Source organism: Streptopelia decaocto, assembly GCF_964273445.1.
Source record: "Streptopelia decaocto genome assembly, chromosome: Z".
NCBI lineage: Eukaryota > Metazoa > Chordata > Aves > Columbiformes > Columbidae > Streptopelia > Streptopelia decaocto.
In genome coordinates, this window is record NC_138657.1 from 25,487,156 (window position 1) to 25,504,807 (window position 17,652).

Genomic DNA, 17,652 nt, shown 5'->3' on the forward strand with positions numbered 1-17,652 from the left:
CAAATGATTCACAATATAAGAGATCAGGAATTTACTTTTTCCTTAATCATTGTTCAGGTGACCAGGGCTGAGCTGCTTTGCCTCTGATTGCCTCAGTTTTTCTATCTAAAAAACAGGAGATAGATCTGCATGCTTGGAAAGACCTTCCAAGTACAGAAATATTTTTATAGACTCCATTATATTAAAATCTCTCCTTTTTTTCGTGTATCTTCAATGAAGTGATAAAGGGTTTGTTAGTCTATACCTGAGAGAGCATCTCATGGCCCTGTTTCTTAACTTCATGGAAATCAGTTGCAAAATACTCCTCAAATTCAATTAGTTCTGAGTCTGGGTAACTTATGGCCCCTATCATAATGTTTCAGTGTAACATTTACTATAGGCTAGACAAATTCTTGCCAGAGATTGCTAATGTTGAGAAGACTTGTAAATGATTTATACTGCACTTACTTTTTGAAAACACAAAGAGAAGAGAGGAGTTTTCCTAACTGCATGGTATCTCTCTCATACACATAAAATAAATGCACATATGCATGCCTCTTGTATACTTTCTGGCTCTGTGACAGTGTCATCTCACCAGCTGCACCTGAAGCTCTTCTTTGTTCTGTTTCAGATGAGCATAAATGTGTCCAATAGAATTTGTACAGCTTGGGTAAAACCGAAACCAATTTATCTTATGTAAATATGAATGATAGACATAGCTTTGGCAGCATGTGTTTATTATAATTCAGTCAAACTGTTTTTTTTCTGATGTATTTAGTTCAGTTTAAATCAAGAAACATTATTTTGAAAAACACTACAGGTCTAGTGAATTACTTGTTCCCGCAAATATCAATTAGCCTGTAAATGTGGACCCCAACCCTGCAAGAAGCTGTAAGCAGAAGGATGCTGTATCTAAATAGCATCGCAAAAGCACAGGTCACAGCTTCTGAGCCAGGATGTGTGTATTGGCGCATGGTAGCTTAGAAACGCACACAGACTGCACATGTAATGAAATATTAAAATGATAGGCATGTATAGAAGTTTGGTTAGAGAATAATCATTAATCAACTCCCACTCCCAGTCCCCAACATCTGTCAGGTAGAGAATGATTTCTAACCTATCTTCCAAAGCATTAGTTACAGTGGTAGCAAGGATTAGTGCCACCAGTTGAGTATAAAATTGCAAGAGTTTAAGCTGCACCCGCATCATTTGGGTGAACAGCAGCCTGAGAAATGTTTTCTAACATAAATTATAATGCCAGCCCTAAGGCAGGTAGCAAAATGCCAGTTGCAAAGCTAAGCTGCTTTTCTAATGTGCAAAACACAATATAAGTGCCTCACAGGCCAGCAGCAGGGCTGGACTCTCTCTAGCCAAACTCTTACAGCATGACATCAACAGAAGGCCATAGGTGGTGCTGTGCTCATCCCCAGCGGTATACCAGCCTTCTGAGTAAACTCACCATGCTGCTGTTGCAGCCCTCAGTCCATCCCTCCAACAGGCTTTGGTTGCAGGGGCTGCAAGATATTTGCCTCTTTCTTTGCCATATTTCTGTGTTATTTCTTTGACATGCACACAACAGATAACATTAGGGCTTTACAGAAGTGAGGGCTTTCACCAAGCAAAAGGTCTGATCAGGAAAGTCGTATTAAAGGTGAAAAATGAGTCCTTAGGAAGAATTAAATGTGAGAAGTCAACAGTGCTCGAGAAGGATTGTTTCTGAGGAAGACTGAGCATCGTGCATGAGGACTCTACAAGTTAGTATTCTTTACCACTCACATGAAGTCCAAAAATAGGATGAAACATAGAGCTCTTCTCCTCTAGAGCTAAAGGACTAATACTGCAGCAATAGCATTTTATACACATTCACAATCACAAATAAGTATACACAAATTTCTGAAAGAAAAGGCCATTTTTCACAGGACACATAGGGAAAGAGTGGTAAGCTATTTTGAAAGGCTGAAATTCAAAGACAAACATAACAGGACAGGTGTTTGCTCTAGCAAGTAGTCAGTCAAAAAAATATAAGATTCATCTACACAGCTATTTACTGGTTGGTCTTACAAGCTCATTGCAAAATCCTGATGCATCTTGTCCCTAGTGATGCATCTTGTCCATCTAGTCTTACCCAGAACTAGTTTTGAAGTGGTCCCACGGGTTGCAGTGCACCCGAGTTTGATACACTAATGTATTCCATTGCATTTCCACCAAACTAAAGCAATGGGACAGGATCAGCATTTCAGAAGAATCTTTCACAGATACGGCTAAATCTTACCATCCTGCAGACACAACATGCTTCACCGCACCTACCAGATCATGCCTTGGTTAAAGATCAGTCCCAGCACATTTCCACTTATATCAAACTCAGAATATGATGGCTGAAAGAAATAAGACAGATGCTTTCATTAGGCTTGTACAAAGGGTTTTAAGATGACTTACAGTAGATTAGAACTGTTGCTTCCAATAACAGCAGCATACTGGCATCGTGTTGTAAGGCTTCTTGTTGCATCTTATCAGTGAATCACAAAACAAATTAATATGACTCAAGGCAAGCAGGCAGACTTTAATACAGCTTGTAGTATTTTACTGAAAATCATTTTTGGCTTTGTTCAGAAGAAGGTGCTAATGGAATATTAAAAATAGTTTTGTGTACTGGCTAAATTTTAAAACAACGATTCATAAATTTTCCATTGGAGTGGCTACTGCTGGTCAACTGATGTGTCCTGCAATGCAGTACCAGCCATGGGGCTGCTGTTATTTAATTCCTGTTTGAACACCATCTTTCATATTTTAACAGTTATATTGATGAAGAATTATTTTTAAGCATTGATAGATGTTGCCTAACTTTGTCTTCTCTGCCCAATATAAATCTCTTATTTCTAATTTGAGTGTGTTTCATTCTAAATTTTACTTCAATATTCAGATGTGGGGTATCATCATCACTGTCTTATGAAGAAAGCACTCATAAATTTTTGTTCCCAGTATAGACATATAAACACTATAAACAAATAACTATTTAGTCTTATATTTCTGAACCATTCATCTGACACTTTCATTCTGTTTTTCCAAATCTTTAATCATTTCCACATCTCTTATTTTACCCTATTTATTATTCTCTCATTCATGAAGACCTCTATCTGCAAATATTGAATACACTGCATTTGAGCAACAATTGAAATGCACACTTATATATTACACATATGCACCAGAACAAAACCTTTTGGTAAGAAATTGTAGCTGTAAACTTTTGCTTTACACCTAAATGGCTGATTAAAGCATATAATTCATATGTTTTTTCTTAGTCACAAAGGTTTTTTTTAATCAGCTTTTTCATAAAAGACAGTTTTGCTACACCATAGCTGGTGATGTGCATGATTTACCCTAGTGAGTGGACAAAAAGGCTATGTGTAACTTCCAGGTATTAATTACATGGATGACTGATAAAGGGAGGAAGTGACATGAGAGACAAAACCAACTATTTCTTTATGACTAAACCAAGACAAATTTATTCTATTAAAATCACAAATTCAAGTCACAATTTCGAATAGCACTATGTTATGCTGTTGGAATAGTTGAAGCCCCTACACTCTTTCCATATAAGTTTGAGTAAATGTACAATTTTATATGTAAATGTTTACAGTAAACTGTCATATTTATGCTGCTTGTATTTATGAATCCATTTCCACACGAGGAAATATTAAACAGGTTAGTAGCATTCAACTTAGTAAGCAGTTGACTAAGGAGAGCTATATAAAGGAACAGAATCTCATAAGTGACTTGGAGAGATAAATAGAATCATACAGAACTAAATAATGTGTGAATGTTCTTCATAACATAGGAGCTAGCATTAACAAATAAAATCATTTTAAAATAATTTTTAAACAAACAAAATGAAGTGGTTTACCACACAACATGCAAGTTAATTTCTGACATTCTTTGCCAAATGATATTTTGGTTGTTAAAAATATTTAGGGTAAAAAAAAGACTAAAAATTAATGGATGATAGGTACATCATAACCAACAAACACAGAGTCATAGATATAGCAGCTTCCTAGGGAAGAATTTAAGAATTTAAGTTTGCACTTCCACTTCTGGTTGTTGTTTCAGATAGCTGGCTGGACCTGAGGACCGTAATGGACCGGACCATTATAGTTATTCTTATATACTCCCAAATAAAAATTACAATAATAAATTGTTTTCAGCATGTACTACCAGCAGCTCTGTTGTTGACCCTTTGAGAACAATAATATATTGTTGGAAATAAGGTGTCCCCTCATTGTCGGATAAAAATGCCACAGCTTCCATTAACAGTGTTGAAGCCCTTGTGTGGGGGCTGTGAGGTTCACTCCTGCTGCTTACTGCCTCTCTCTATGTTTTTTACTGTTTCTATGGACAAGTGACTAAAAAGAAAGATGGTATTTGTGCAGCCTTTTAGGCCAGATCCTTAATTAGAGCTCTTTCTTTTGTGGGTCTGTTCTATTGATTGAATTACTGTATTATATTCCATTAACATTCCTAATGTTAACAAAAAAAAAAGAACAAATATTAAGTGTGAAGTATTAATGGGTGGATGTGTGCGTCTTCATTTGAGAACTGGAACTCTCCGTTTAAGCCATGTTGTCCTGCAGTTCACTGTGTGGCTCCCAATACCAATAAACTGCAGGCATCTCACAAAAACAAACAAACAAACAAACGAAATTATATATATCTGTATGTCTGGTAGACTCATACAGCTATTCAGGATACCCAGGGTCATCTCAAATAGCACTGGGCACCTGTAGGGCACCTGTGATTGGACAGATCATGCAGCAAAAATTTCCTGCATAAAAAGCAGCTGATTCAGAGTAAATAACAAGAGACAAGAGGTTTCAGGAAGCCTAAATGAAAGCTGAATCACACTAAGTAAAATCTGTCCTGCGATCTTCAGAATGGCTTTCAGGCTTGTATTCGTTCAGGTTCTTTCACTGATTGTGGATATCCTTACAGGAAAAAGGTCCAGACTAAGATTTCAATGTCTTTGGAAAATACAATATCTGAACTGTTTCCTCACAGATGTATCTCAGGCTACAATGACTCATGTGTTCCCCACATTCAGCCTTAGCTATTGCGATGGCTGTTGAATATTTGAAAACGTGAGGAAGCTCCAGATATAATTTAAGTATTAATATATGGAAGTACACAGTTCCACAAGCTGTGTTTGCTCTCTGCCCACACTGTATTCATATTCCTGTATTTGATATCAATAGTACAAAGGTTATAACTTGTTTGTCCACAACCTGGCCAGCTGGCTGTCTTTGTCTCCAGCCTTACACCAGTCCTGTTTGAGACACACTGTAGAATTAAGAGAGAGAAACCTGAAACTTGCCACAAAGGCCGAAATTTCATAGGATCCAACCAATAACAATGAGATTAATACACCAGAAAACTGGTTTTTTGTAGAAAACACCAAAACTTTCTCCTCCTCTGGAAAACTACAGTTTCAGAAGAGGTTGGTTTTAGTAAAATGGAAAATTTGTACACATATGAAGGTAAAATTTTGAGGAAAAGAGGACAAAAGGATGGCAGAAAAACTACAATGTTACCTATACCTCTCAGTAAGTACAAAAGAGGTTTCAGGAGCTTCACAAGCTTTGTCAGTACCCTGACTACTGCTTAACAGGTGAAAAAACAGCATCAGACCTTACAGTGTAGGTATTCTGGCTGGCTAATCTAATCTAGCTCAGATCTGTGTAAAAGAGTGAAAGTCTCAGCTCCCAAGTGAAGAGCTCTACACTGGCTTGTCTTACGGGAATTACTACCTTTATTTCAGCTAAACTAATTCTAGCAAAAAGTATATATAATAAGACTTCTAGAACAACTTCTTTCATATTTCTCTCCACAAACAATGGATGCTCCAGTATGCTAGATTACCCTGTCCAAAATCCCATAGAAATCAATGAGATTGTATTCTGTGCGACAGTAAATGAGTCTTCAAATCTGAAACATGTTAAAAGTTTGTACCCAGTTTTCTTATACAATCAAATGTAAAAAAAAAAAAAAAAGTCTAAAGTTACCAAAGTCTAAAGACGAAATCAAACACTGAGGCATAAGAAAATTCTGAGAAAAACTAACACAATGTTGCTCAGGGATTTTGAATCTGATGTGTCTAGCCAGTTGTTAACTCTGTAGGATTGAAAGGAAAATGTAATTTACTGAAAAAATGTGAAATGATAATCTGACAAAGACATTTAAAACAGCAAATCAGATACTTACAAATCCATACTCCAAATCCCAGCACCAGCAGTAATTGAAAAACCTTACAAACACAGCCCTCAAGAAATCACCAATTAGAATTGTGATGTATGTTGTCATTGTGTCAGAGACTGTCAGCCGTACGAATTCCTGTTAAAGCAATATTTACTTTTAAGAATATATTTAAGAAATTAGTAATCACAGTAATAATTAAATACTGGACTAGACTGCTAGTTTTGCTTCCCCTACTTCAACATGGAAAAGACTGTACTCCTCCTCTAGATCCACCAGTTCTGAAAAACAGGAGCACCAACTCCCAGTTAATATGGAGAAGACAGAAGAAAATCCTAATGGAAATCCTCATTTCTCTTCTTTAATTTTAGTAAGTCTCACTAAATCCTACTCTAGTGGCCCCAGTGGCCCAAAAGTCTATTACTCTCACTTATCTGAAATTAAGGAGAAAATTAGTGCAGTGATGAGCTCTCGGTGTTCTTAGCTTATTATTCAGCATCAGTGAAAAGAATAGAGGGACTGTTTCTCCTACTTGTCTGCTCCCTGCTGGTCATTTATTCAATCAGGAGCAGAGATGATGGTGATGATGAGATTGTCAAAGTGATGAAGAAACAGCAAAAATTGTGATTCAGTGTTGAATTCATTCACATGCACAAAAATCCAACAATGGGGTATGATCAAATAGAAGAAAGGGGGATGTTAGAAAATACTTTGGATATGATATTTTATATTACTACATCAATAAGAATAGATGTTCAACTGAGTCAAATAAAAGGACTGAGCAGATTTACATTAAACCATTATTGCTCTTTTGCATTATGTTATTTGTCTAAAGATAAAGATGCCTTCTCAAAAGGATGCTGCTGTAAGAGTTATCTTACATGTATTTCCTTATGGCGATACTTTTTTATATATTTTCTGTAAGTCTGTTGTAGTCAGAAACTAATAGCTCTCTGATCAAAACTCTAATCAAAATTAGCGCATTTATTAGGCATTGTGATTAATCCAACTTTTCAGACTTGCTAAAAAGGTTTTGAAAGACAAAAATGGGATAAGGAATGAGAAGGTAAATGAAGACAATAGTGAAATGGAGGGGGGAAAAAATGCTTTCAATACTCTCAACTATCCAGACAAAGACTTTTGTACAAGACAGGGTCCAAGGAAACTGAAATATTTTTTTACTCAACATTTTAGGTCAGGAAAAAGTCACACATCTGCCTTTCCTCACATTTTCCCACTTTAATGTCACTTATTAGCAGAAACAAAAATATCTTCTAACAGATTATGATCTATTTTCAAATATGAGCTCAAAGCTGACATTACCTGTCCTACCATTGTTTCCCAGCATGGTCCTCTGGGGACATCTGCAGGGTCCACCTGTATTGGAGGAGCAGTGGAATTTTCTGGGATAGTACCGTTGTATAGACTGGCTTCCCATATTGTCATGTTATACTTGACAATCTTTTCTTCTTCCAACTAAGTAAAGAAAAAAATAGAAAACTAAATAACATGGGAATAATTACAATACAGGAAGAAAACAACATCTTTTGCTGACATTTCTGTGACTGGCTGGAAGTTCTCATCCTTGCCCAGCTACATGTTAAAAATAGTGAAGGGAAGTAAATAGCTTGCCTTGAGATTGATTTCATCCATTAGGGCGATAATGAAAGTGTAGAGATTGCCAAGAAAAAGGGCAAAGATTCGTCCCAGCTGCCATCTTAGAGCTATTCGAGGGTGGTAGTTTTCCAGAGAACTGATTACATCAAATAAAGTTGGACAGAACATTCCTAAAAGTGACATAACCATGTTCACCTGAAAGGGGGAAGGAAGAAGAAAGAAAAAAAAAAAAAAAAAAGAGAGAGAAATTTATAGGCAAGTTCTTTCATTATTATTGATTCATGTGGAGGGTGTGCTTCTATTAGTACTTTTTATTTGGTGTTTGATTTAATGAAGAACAAAATCCACTCTGGGACTCACAAGATGTTTTCTTTTCAAAAGAAGAAATTTGTGAGAAGTTGGATATAATCTACTACAGATGGATATGTGACATTTTTTCATTTTACATTTTTTTTAAACATCTGAAAGAATTAGTTGTTAGTTATTGACTAGAACCTACATTTTAACCTGAATTCTACTATCAGAGAACATGGCAAAACACATTTCCAGTACTGTTTTATGCTACATCCCTACCACAGCTTCCCAGCAGACACATAAATGTTCCATAAAAAACATTCCTACAAAAACACTGCACCAAATTAAATTTATCTGCGGTCTCACCCAAAGTTAATTCTAGATGTTAGAGAATCATAGAACTGTAGAATCACAGAATATCTCAAGTTGGAAGGGACCCATAAGGAACATAAATTCCAGCTCCTTGCTCCTCACAAGGCTACCTAAAATTAAACCATATGACTAAAAGCATTGTCCAGACACTCCTTGAACTTTGACAGGCTTGGTGCCATGACCACTTCCTTGGGGAGCTTGTTGGAGAGAGCAACCACCCTTTCAGTGAAGAACCTTTCCTGATGTCCAATCTGAACTTCCTCTGATGCAGCTTCATTCCATTTCCTCATGTCCTATTGCTGGTCACCAGAGAGAGGACATCAGCACTTGCCCTTCCACTGACCCAATTAAGGAAGCTCTAGACTGGGATGGGGTCACTTCTCAGCCTTCTCCAAGCTGAACAAACAAAGCGACCTCAGCAGCTCCTCGTAAGTCTTGCCCTTGAGGACTTTCACCATCTTGGTCACCTTCCTCTAACACCCACTAATAGCGTGATGTTCTTCTTATGTTGAGGGACACAAAACTGCTCACAGTACTAGAGGTGGGGCTGCAACACCACAGAGCAGAGCAAGGACAATCACCTCCTTCGCCTGGCTGGCAATGCTGTGCTTGATGCGCCCCAGGACACAGTTGGCTGCCAGGGCACACTGTTGACTCACTTTCAACTTGCCACCAACCCAAACCCCCAGATCCCTTTCTGCCAGGCTGCTCTCCAGCCTCTCACCCCCAGTTTGTATGTATAACCAGCATTACCCCAACCCAGGTGCAGAATCTGGCAGTTGCTCTTGCTAAATTTCATGAGGCTGGTGATTGCACAGCTCTCTAGTCTATCTCAGATCTCATGTCCTCACTGCATCAGCAAATTCAAATCAACCCTGTTTTCTGAGTAACCTCTGATAAGATTAACTCACCATCTTAGCAGTATGGAAATGGAACAAGCTTACTGAAAGTGAACTGAGAAAAACAGATAACTAGGTTTTACAGAAAGTTTAAAATACAGCCTAGCTTATAAATTCTACAGACAAGTGAGACATTCTAGTAATATAACATTCCTAAGTGATTGCTGAAAATTATTTCAAGTCTGCTTGAACCTTTTGGTTCTAATTTATTGTGTCAGACAAAAATGAAAATAATTGAAAAAGTTTGAGAGGGCAGATATTTAATTTCATTTTAAAATAAAATTTTATAACAAAAAACTATATCTTTAAGGACTAAGACAATAAACAGGAAACAGAAAATGTCTCAATCTAAACTAGAAAGGTTGCTGGAAAATGCAACTATGTTTGTTTGAGATGAATCATATTAAAACAATTAAGTAAAAATAATTTATTAATCACAAAAAGCCATAACGGTTCACAGAACTCCAGTTTTCTGATTGCTCTGAAACTAGCATTTTTCAGCCATGCTGTAACCCATTATGCTAGAACTATTATCAATTCTAATAAATTTCTAACTTCCTGCTATCAAGAGTGTTATGACTTCTCTTGCTTCTCTTTTGCTTTTTCTGAACATGACTTCTACTCAGTTCATTTAATTTCCCTTAGTTCTCATACTGGAAGACATAGTAAATATGTATTTTTGAAGAAAAGGAATGTACTTTGGGCAGTTTTAAATACAGTCTCTGCTAACTTTATTGAAAGTTTCCTTTTTGCTGCATGGGAGAGGCAGGACAGAAGTCACTGCTTTCTTTCTCTTGGACATTCAATATTTTATTTATTTTCATTGTGTCTGCCTCCTGTACCAGTTATCTGAAGCAAGAATATTCTTCCTAATTTGCTTTCTATACTTGTTTTTCCATGCTTTGACTATTCATGTTCTACATCTCAAGAGCATTTTTAATCCTAGAGAAAATATGTTATTAAGATAAGAGGTTAAATGAGGCACAGGAAGTTGCAAAGCTGAAAAGTGAGAAATTATTACAACGAAAAATGCAATGTTTAACTCAGAAAAAATGTAGCACATTGAGTTTTCAAAATCCAAAATCTACTATTTTTATATTTCAAAAGTTTATATATTGCTCATAAAGTTTCATAGATATATTATCATTATACTTTCCAGTTTCTTGTGAAGGATTTTGCTGAACAAAGAAATCATCCATGGAATTGTCTGTTGAATTTTAGCCACTTTAATCTAATTTGATTTTGGAGAGCAGGCAATTTATATTCTGGACTTCTTGTCAACTTGAAGGTCATGTGCTGGAGCATATTTTCTGGCCCAGTTTTATCAGTGACAGTTTCACTGCTCTGTGTGACTTAAAATTAACAAGGATATGCCAGAAGAGGGGCAGTATGCCAGCATACATGTATGGCAGAGTTACTGTTGATAGCTGAGGTGGTCTTACATTCACTATCTGCTAAGGGACTCTCAAAAGCCCTCTCTGCCCTGTTAAGCCAGAATTTTCTCTAAGAAAGGAATTACAACAAAGAGGCACCCACTAATTATTAAAACTCTGGTTCAAAACACAATTTTTTATCCCTCTGTGACATTAACTACTCCAGATACCAAGTACCCATGTGACACTGAAAGCTAGAAAATTGCAGTTTACACAAGCTTTTCCAGCTGCTATGAGTCTGCTAAGAAATCCTCTGACTGCAATCACAACTAAACACCAGCCCCTGAGCAGATTAAACTGTGCCGACACAACATTAAATACTGAACACTGACTGCTTGTTGTTTAAATTATAAGTTCATTAAGAGTCAATACTCTAGCTAAAGAAATCATATTTTCCACTAACAATGATTGCAGTAGTCACAGATTTATCTAGCATCTGCTGCAGAAAGCACTAAGAAAGACCTATTTTTCTAGTAAATACAGTTTAATATTTAAAAAAAATAAATTAGAGAAATTATATTTTATAATAAACAAAACTGCCTGAGGGTTTCTGGAATTAAACAGAACATTGACAACATGGCTTAAAAACTTCAATACAAATGTACTTCATATCCACTAGTAGGAACATTAAAGTAAATAGCATTATATTTTTGGCAAAAGATCTGTGGAGTTGTTTCAGCTTTCAAGATTTGAAATGTTAAAGCTATATTTTATTGTTGAAAAAAAAAAAAGTTTTTTAAAACTTTGCCCAAATGTTGTTAATGATTCTGATTCAGAGAAATCAGTCAGTCTCCTCATAAGTTTTCTCTCCTTTTAAGCATAATAGCTTTATTTTTAAACAGAACAGGAATATGTTTGAGAAAATAGAGTACAGCAGTACCAGAGAATTGCTCATACTACCTTCTAGCTCTGCAAATTATCTTCTATCAAATGAGAAAAATCTATTTTGTTTGGTAATTTTCATCCAATTTCAGAATATCTAAGGAATCGGTGTCATTGTTCTCCATTTTACCAAAATTTCCACAGTCATGTGGAAATTGTCACATAGTGCAGAAACATAATTCATCCACAATTCATCACCAGGCCACAGCCATGTGTGAGGAGCAATGCAAAGGCTGATGAAATCTCTTAACAGTTCCAGTCTGCCTATTTCCACTAATTTCCTGCTCTCCATGACACACTAGACAATTTTATCTGAACTACAATTTGACAGAACTAGGTAATGACGATATCGTGAGGGAGTTTAAAAAATTAAGAAGAAAATAAAGGTCCTGCCACAAAGTCACCTGTGGCACTTTATTAGGCTGTGAGCTTGCCTGGATTACTCCAAGGACACCATAATCATCTGTAAACATTTTTTAATTCCTTACTACAGTGTGATAAAAATAAAATTCTTACAAAATATGCTTAATGTTTTTATGAAGAATGCCAATTTTCACATGCTGTTGCTTGAATTATATGTAAGACCTGCACTTTAATTTGCTCTAAGTAATACATTGTTTATGGGGGTTTTTTTCTCATCAAAATCTTAATTAATTTATTAATGATAGAAACATGAAAGATCATGATGTAGAAAATAAGATTTTTTTTTTAATGGCTGTTACATATAAACCAAATATATATTTACTTAATTGAATATTAGTACCCAATCAAGAGCAGTATTTTGTACCTCACAAATATATTAATTACCTGCCAATAGGAAAACTTCTTTAGCCAAATAATGGCAATGTGGTCTTATATGTCTCTGTCTTTTAGAGACACACCTGCTCCAGATCTTAGTTCTGTGATACAGAGGCTCCCTAGCAGTATTTTTTTGTAAAGCAAACCAAAGTAAAACAATGGATGTAAATATGCAAATGTTTAACTACTTTCCACATTGTAGCATAAGCATATATATACCAGCTTTCATTAGCACAGTTCATGTTAGTACAAATCTGCTACCACACCTTCCAACTGAAAACTGAATTTCTCCTGAACATCCTTTCTCTGCTAGTCTGTTGTCACACTTAGAACTCAAGTTTCTTTAAGCCAAGCAATTTTGTACATGTCTTTTCCACCAGACCAAAGTGTAAAATTTTTTATCAAGTAACTCAACCCAATCTCAACAACCCCATTTCTCTGGATTCCAGAGGTGAATTGCTGGAGTTTTTGTTACCTTCTCAGTCAGGTTTTGCTGTTGAAAATTAGGCACTGACTTTCCTCATTCCATCATCACCCATCCCAGCAGCTTTGTGAGGCTAGCATCTTTTTGCTTTACCTTAAATCAGGTATCTGCTTTACCCTCCAGCTCAGAAGATGAGCTTTAAGTAACAAACAACTGGTTTTACAACATACACAGCAGTGTGTTTGCTAAGAAGGTAAAACCTGCCTGGGTTTTCATACAGCAGTGCTGACTTCAGGTGCCTACTGCACACTGTTAGAGCAGACACAATCCCTTTCAATGCACACTTCTATCAGGCAAGGCTGTGTGTACCCCAGAAGGAAGCAATTTAAGCAGGAAAAAAAATGTATTGGACTCTTGAACTGGGCAGCTGGAACTGGAAGGCATGAGTTTCATTGAGCTGCTACACTGCAGAGTTGTATCCATGAGACCCAAAATAATTTTGGACATGCTCACAGATCAGTCACTTTGTTTGAGTCAGTCTCTGGACAAAAGCAACAAGAGAGCGGGCTCCTTGCAGATATCTTGTGAGTCCATAGAGTGGCTGGAAAACAATCTTAAGAGCACAGAGGAGGAAAGGTAATGAATCCCAAATAAAAACTAAATACAAAGGGACCTTTGAAAGAACCAACCAAGGAACGATCATTTTAACAAAGAAGGAAGCAGAGAGACAAGAACAATTCTTTTGTTAGACATTTGCTACCCACAGTCAGAGGATTTAAATTCCCAGGAAAAAAAATGGCAACATGCAGAGTAGAGGAACACAGTTTCAAACCACATCTATTTTAGGAATGTGCTAGCACGAACTTCATTTCTTTCCCACCACCCGTAGTTCTCCAGACCTTCCAGGGCAAATTTCTGGGATCTTCTGACAACAAAAAAGATGAGGTAGCCACTCCCAGCAAGTGTGCACAGGGCTAAGAAGTTAGCAAGAACCCTCAGGAATCGAGTCAAGTGAATATTTTCCTCTTTTCTGCTCTCCTGCTCCTCCACAATAGCTTCCTGCACTTGTTAGAAAGAAAAGAAAAGAATACGGTGAGTACTTTAATGGTTAAGACCCCACATTTCTTTCTCAGTTATTAGAAGTCAGTTAAATAAATTACAAAGATGCAAACGGACACCTGGGCATCATATTTTGAGAGGAGTTTATATTGTCTCATAAAATCTGTTTTGGATGCTTGCACATCCTGGGGTTTTGGCTCCCCAGAGTTTGCTTTGCTTCTGTTGAGCGTGTCCCCTCTGAGTCTCGTTACACCTCCACTCATGTGCCAAAAGGAAACCAGCATGTTCTGTCAGCTTGCAAACTGCGATGAGGCTGAGTGACCCAGCAGGATAAATGTGTGATGAGCTGCCAGAAAAGGAATTGTCACACTTGCATTTGTGAAAAAAGAGTAAAAAGTTTTATTCTGAAAGTCAGCACTCCAGAAGGCAGTTTAGAGGCAGGAATCCCACAAAAGGCAAACAGTGCACAGCTCAGACTGCAGAATAAAACATTTGTTCCACATTTACCCTTGGCCAGGACTGATAAATGTTAAGACTCTGGTGGAGCTGTGATCTGCAGCTCCTACTTTTGCCAGCAGAAAGATGTGTCCTCTTGAAATGGGAATTAGGTTACAGTTGCTCACTTTAGCATGGAGATCAGTTGCCCAGATGGGAAGATGAATTTCTGCATTGTAATAATGACTCTGAATGACTATTGCTTTTCTTGTGACTTGTGTTTGTTACATAAATGGAGATAACAGCAGCTCTTGAGCAAAACTCCCATGACCTCACCCAAGCCAAGACTTCACCCTTTCTCTCTGATGTTCCTTGCTCATTTGCAAAGATCACAGTAAAGATTCATTAGTTTATTTCTCAAAAATAAGTATCTGTCTCAACTGATTTGTATTCTTGCCCAAACAGCTGTCAATAACTGACCTCATTAGGTGGGTAGGGAAAGTTCACACAGTTTCTGTGCTTTCAGTCAGCATTGTCTTCTTTTTTTTTTTTTCCCTGGAACCTTTTATTTCTACTGCGTTTGAGCCCAGTTACCTCTTATGCCTGCAGTTGAGAGGGCAGGCAGGCTAGAGCAGGTATATTGTCTATATCACCACTGCAGAAAGGAAGGGTGTTGTGTGTGATTGGATAGCACAGAGCGTGCTTGGTCATCCATCTCTCGCACAGTCTGCTGTCAGTGTGGCTGCAAGTCTAACATCTTGTTCATGACCTGCCAACATCTTTCTGGTGTATTCCCTCTTCATTATTACATTGAAGATTAAATTTGCCTTTACATGCTGCACTGTTGTGCACCAGCGACCCCAGTATAGAAACGCATTCTTTTATATTCAACACATAGAATGTATCCCCTTCACGGTTCTCACAGCAGTGCATCTCACATCCTGCCTCAGATTCCTCTCACAAAAACCCCTTTTATATATCCTGTGAACTGAAAACAGGCCTAAAACACCTTTCATTGCCTTGCAAACTGCGCTATATTTCATAACTAATCTGACAATAAAAACTCTACATCAGGCAAGGAAAGTAAACTTTTTTTTCTTACTGAAAAGCAAGTATACACTCAGAATTCTGAGGCCAATTTTACTGAAATGGATAGCCCTCTATCGATGATTCTATTGCTTTATCTTATAGTATCTCTTTAATGTAGCAAGAGAAGATGATAATGTGAGTTTGGCAAAATGTCACCAGCATTTTTTTAAGAAAGTTTTTCAGACAAACACCAAGTAAACTAGAAGCTGTCAGAGATAAGAAAAAGGAAAATACCATTTTTACAGTAAAATAATTTTTTAAAAAAACTAGTACTGCAGTCACAGAGGACACAAGGGATGTCATTAATGCTCTTCCTTCCTCAATCAAAAGCAAAATATCAAGACAGCAAGGCACAAAGATCCAGACTTGGAAGGCTATAGAGCTGTCCAATTTTAGTTTAAGCTTTTAAGCCTCAGGCACAGCTAATACTTGACTAGGTTCCATCTGACTCACACTAGTTGGAAAGACAAATCAGGTTACCTCTCTATAGTAAGTTCTATTTTACCTTAAAGCTTGTTGTGATGGAAGCAAACTTATTATCTGCTGTCTCAGGATTGCCAATCAGGTAGTCCCAGCTTGTGAACATTTTCCAGCTGAAATTAAAACTAGTATCATCCCCACCACCCTCTTCATTTGCATTCCTTGCCATTCTACAAAAGCCAGAAAGACACAAGAAGACCTTGTTAGAATTTGTTCTGCTATGTGAGCATGATTTTTAAATTGTTCTTAAATTCTAACATTGTTCTGAAAAAAGTATTATTACAGGTAATCATGTGATACTAAATCTGGAATGTTCAGTCTGAAACAAAAGGTAAGGATGGAGATTTTCATATTTAGACAATTCATGAACTCACAACACACATTTTGATGAAAAAGAATTAATTCATTTCTTTAACACCTCAGAGAAAATCTGTTGGATAAGAAACTCAATAGGAAAACAATATCAAGAAGACCTCTCAAACAGAAAGCTGCAAAGCATCCTGAACTACAATAGATTTTATTAGAGACTTCATAAAGAGGAAAAAAGTTCTAAATAACAAGCCAGAACAAAGCTTGGTTATACCATACAAAAGTATCACTAATAGAGCTTTCACAGAATCACAGAATGTTACGGATTGGAAGGGACCTCGAAAGATCATCTAGTCCAATCCCCCTGCCAGAGCAAAAACACCTAGATGAGGTTACACAGGAAAGCGTCCAGGCAGGTCTTGAATGCCTCCAGAGAAGGAGACTCCACAACTCCCCTGGGCAGCCTGTTCCAGTGTTCTATCGCCCTCACTGAGAAGAAGTTTCTTCTCAAATTTAAGCAGAACCTCTTGTGTTCCAGTTTGAACCCATTACCCCTTGTCTTACCGCTGGCTGTCACCGAGAAGAGCCTGGCTCCATCCTCGTGACATTCACCCTTTTTATATTTGGAAACATTAATAAGGTCACCCCTCAGTCTCCTTTTCTCCAAGCTAAAGAGCCCCAGCTCCCTCAGGCTTTCCTCATAAGGGAGATGCTCCACTCCCTTAATCATCTTTGTTGCCCTATCTTCCCTTTCATCTCCTGTGCCCTTTTGAACAAGATTTATAATGATATCCACAAACATTAAATTATTTTTTCAGTGATTTGACTTAATCTTGACTACTAACTTCTTTTTTTCAAAGTGTTGTCATTCATGCAATAATTATGATCTTGATTCTGCATAATTTATCACTTAATTCAAACCATTAAGCACAAAGATGGAGTATACTGGTAGGATAAAAACCATTTAGCCTTCAGTCTTATATAGATTTCTTAGTCAGGAAAAGACAACATGTATTTTAAAGCTTGTTAGTGCAGGAAAGTTTTGTTATTAAAATCAATACATTCTACATACCACATTTTTAAAAGTCCAGTAAATTATGTACTCTGAAATCTAGGGAGATAATAGTGAGTAAATAATGCAGAAAATCCTTCTGAGCTATCATATCAATGCCAGGGTGGTTTTTGTTTGTTTGTTTTACTGCTCATATGTAGAAGGGACAGAGATCATGAAAGGTTATTAGTAGGAACTGCCCTGCTGCTGGTTTCTAGACTAATGTAACTCCTTCTCAAGAGTTCATAATTAAATAGTGAACAGTCTTGTGGTTGGGAAATGTTTCCATTT

General features: G+C 37.0%; 1 protein-coding gene across 1 annotated transcript in view; it reads right to left on the reverse strand.

The window, feature by feature from the left end:
• Nucleotides 1-17,652, reverse strand: part of TMC1 (transmembrane channel like 1) — a gene marked incomplete at both ends in the record, with an annotated part of 59,547 nt that overhangs the window by 4,973 nt on the left and 36,922 nt on the right. Inside the window, 6 exons of the mRNA XM_082075019.1 lie at nt 2,287-2,354; nt 6,229-6,357; nt 7,543-7,695; nt 7,852-8,031; nt 13,803-13,997; nt 16,027-16,171. Coding sequence (XP_081931145.1) covers nt 2,287-2,354; nt 6,229-6,357; nt 7,543-7,695; nt 7,852-8,031; nt 13,803-13,997; nt 16,027-16,171 — 870 coding nt within the window. The remainder of the gene's footprint in view (nt 1-2,286; nt 2,355-6,228; nt 6,358-7,542; nt 7,696-7,851; nt 8,032-13,802; nt 13,998-16,026; nt 16,172-17,652) is intronic.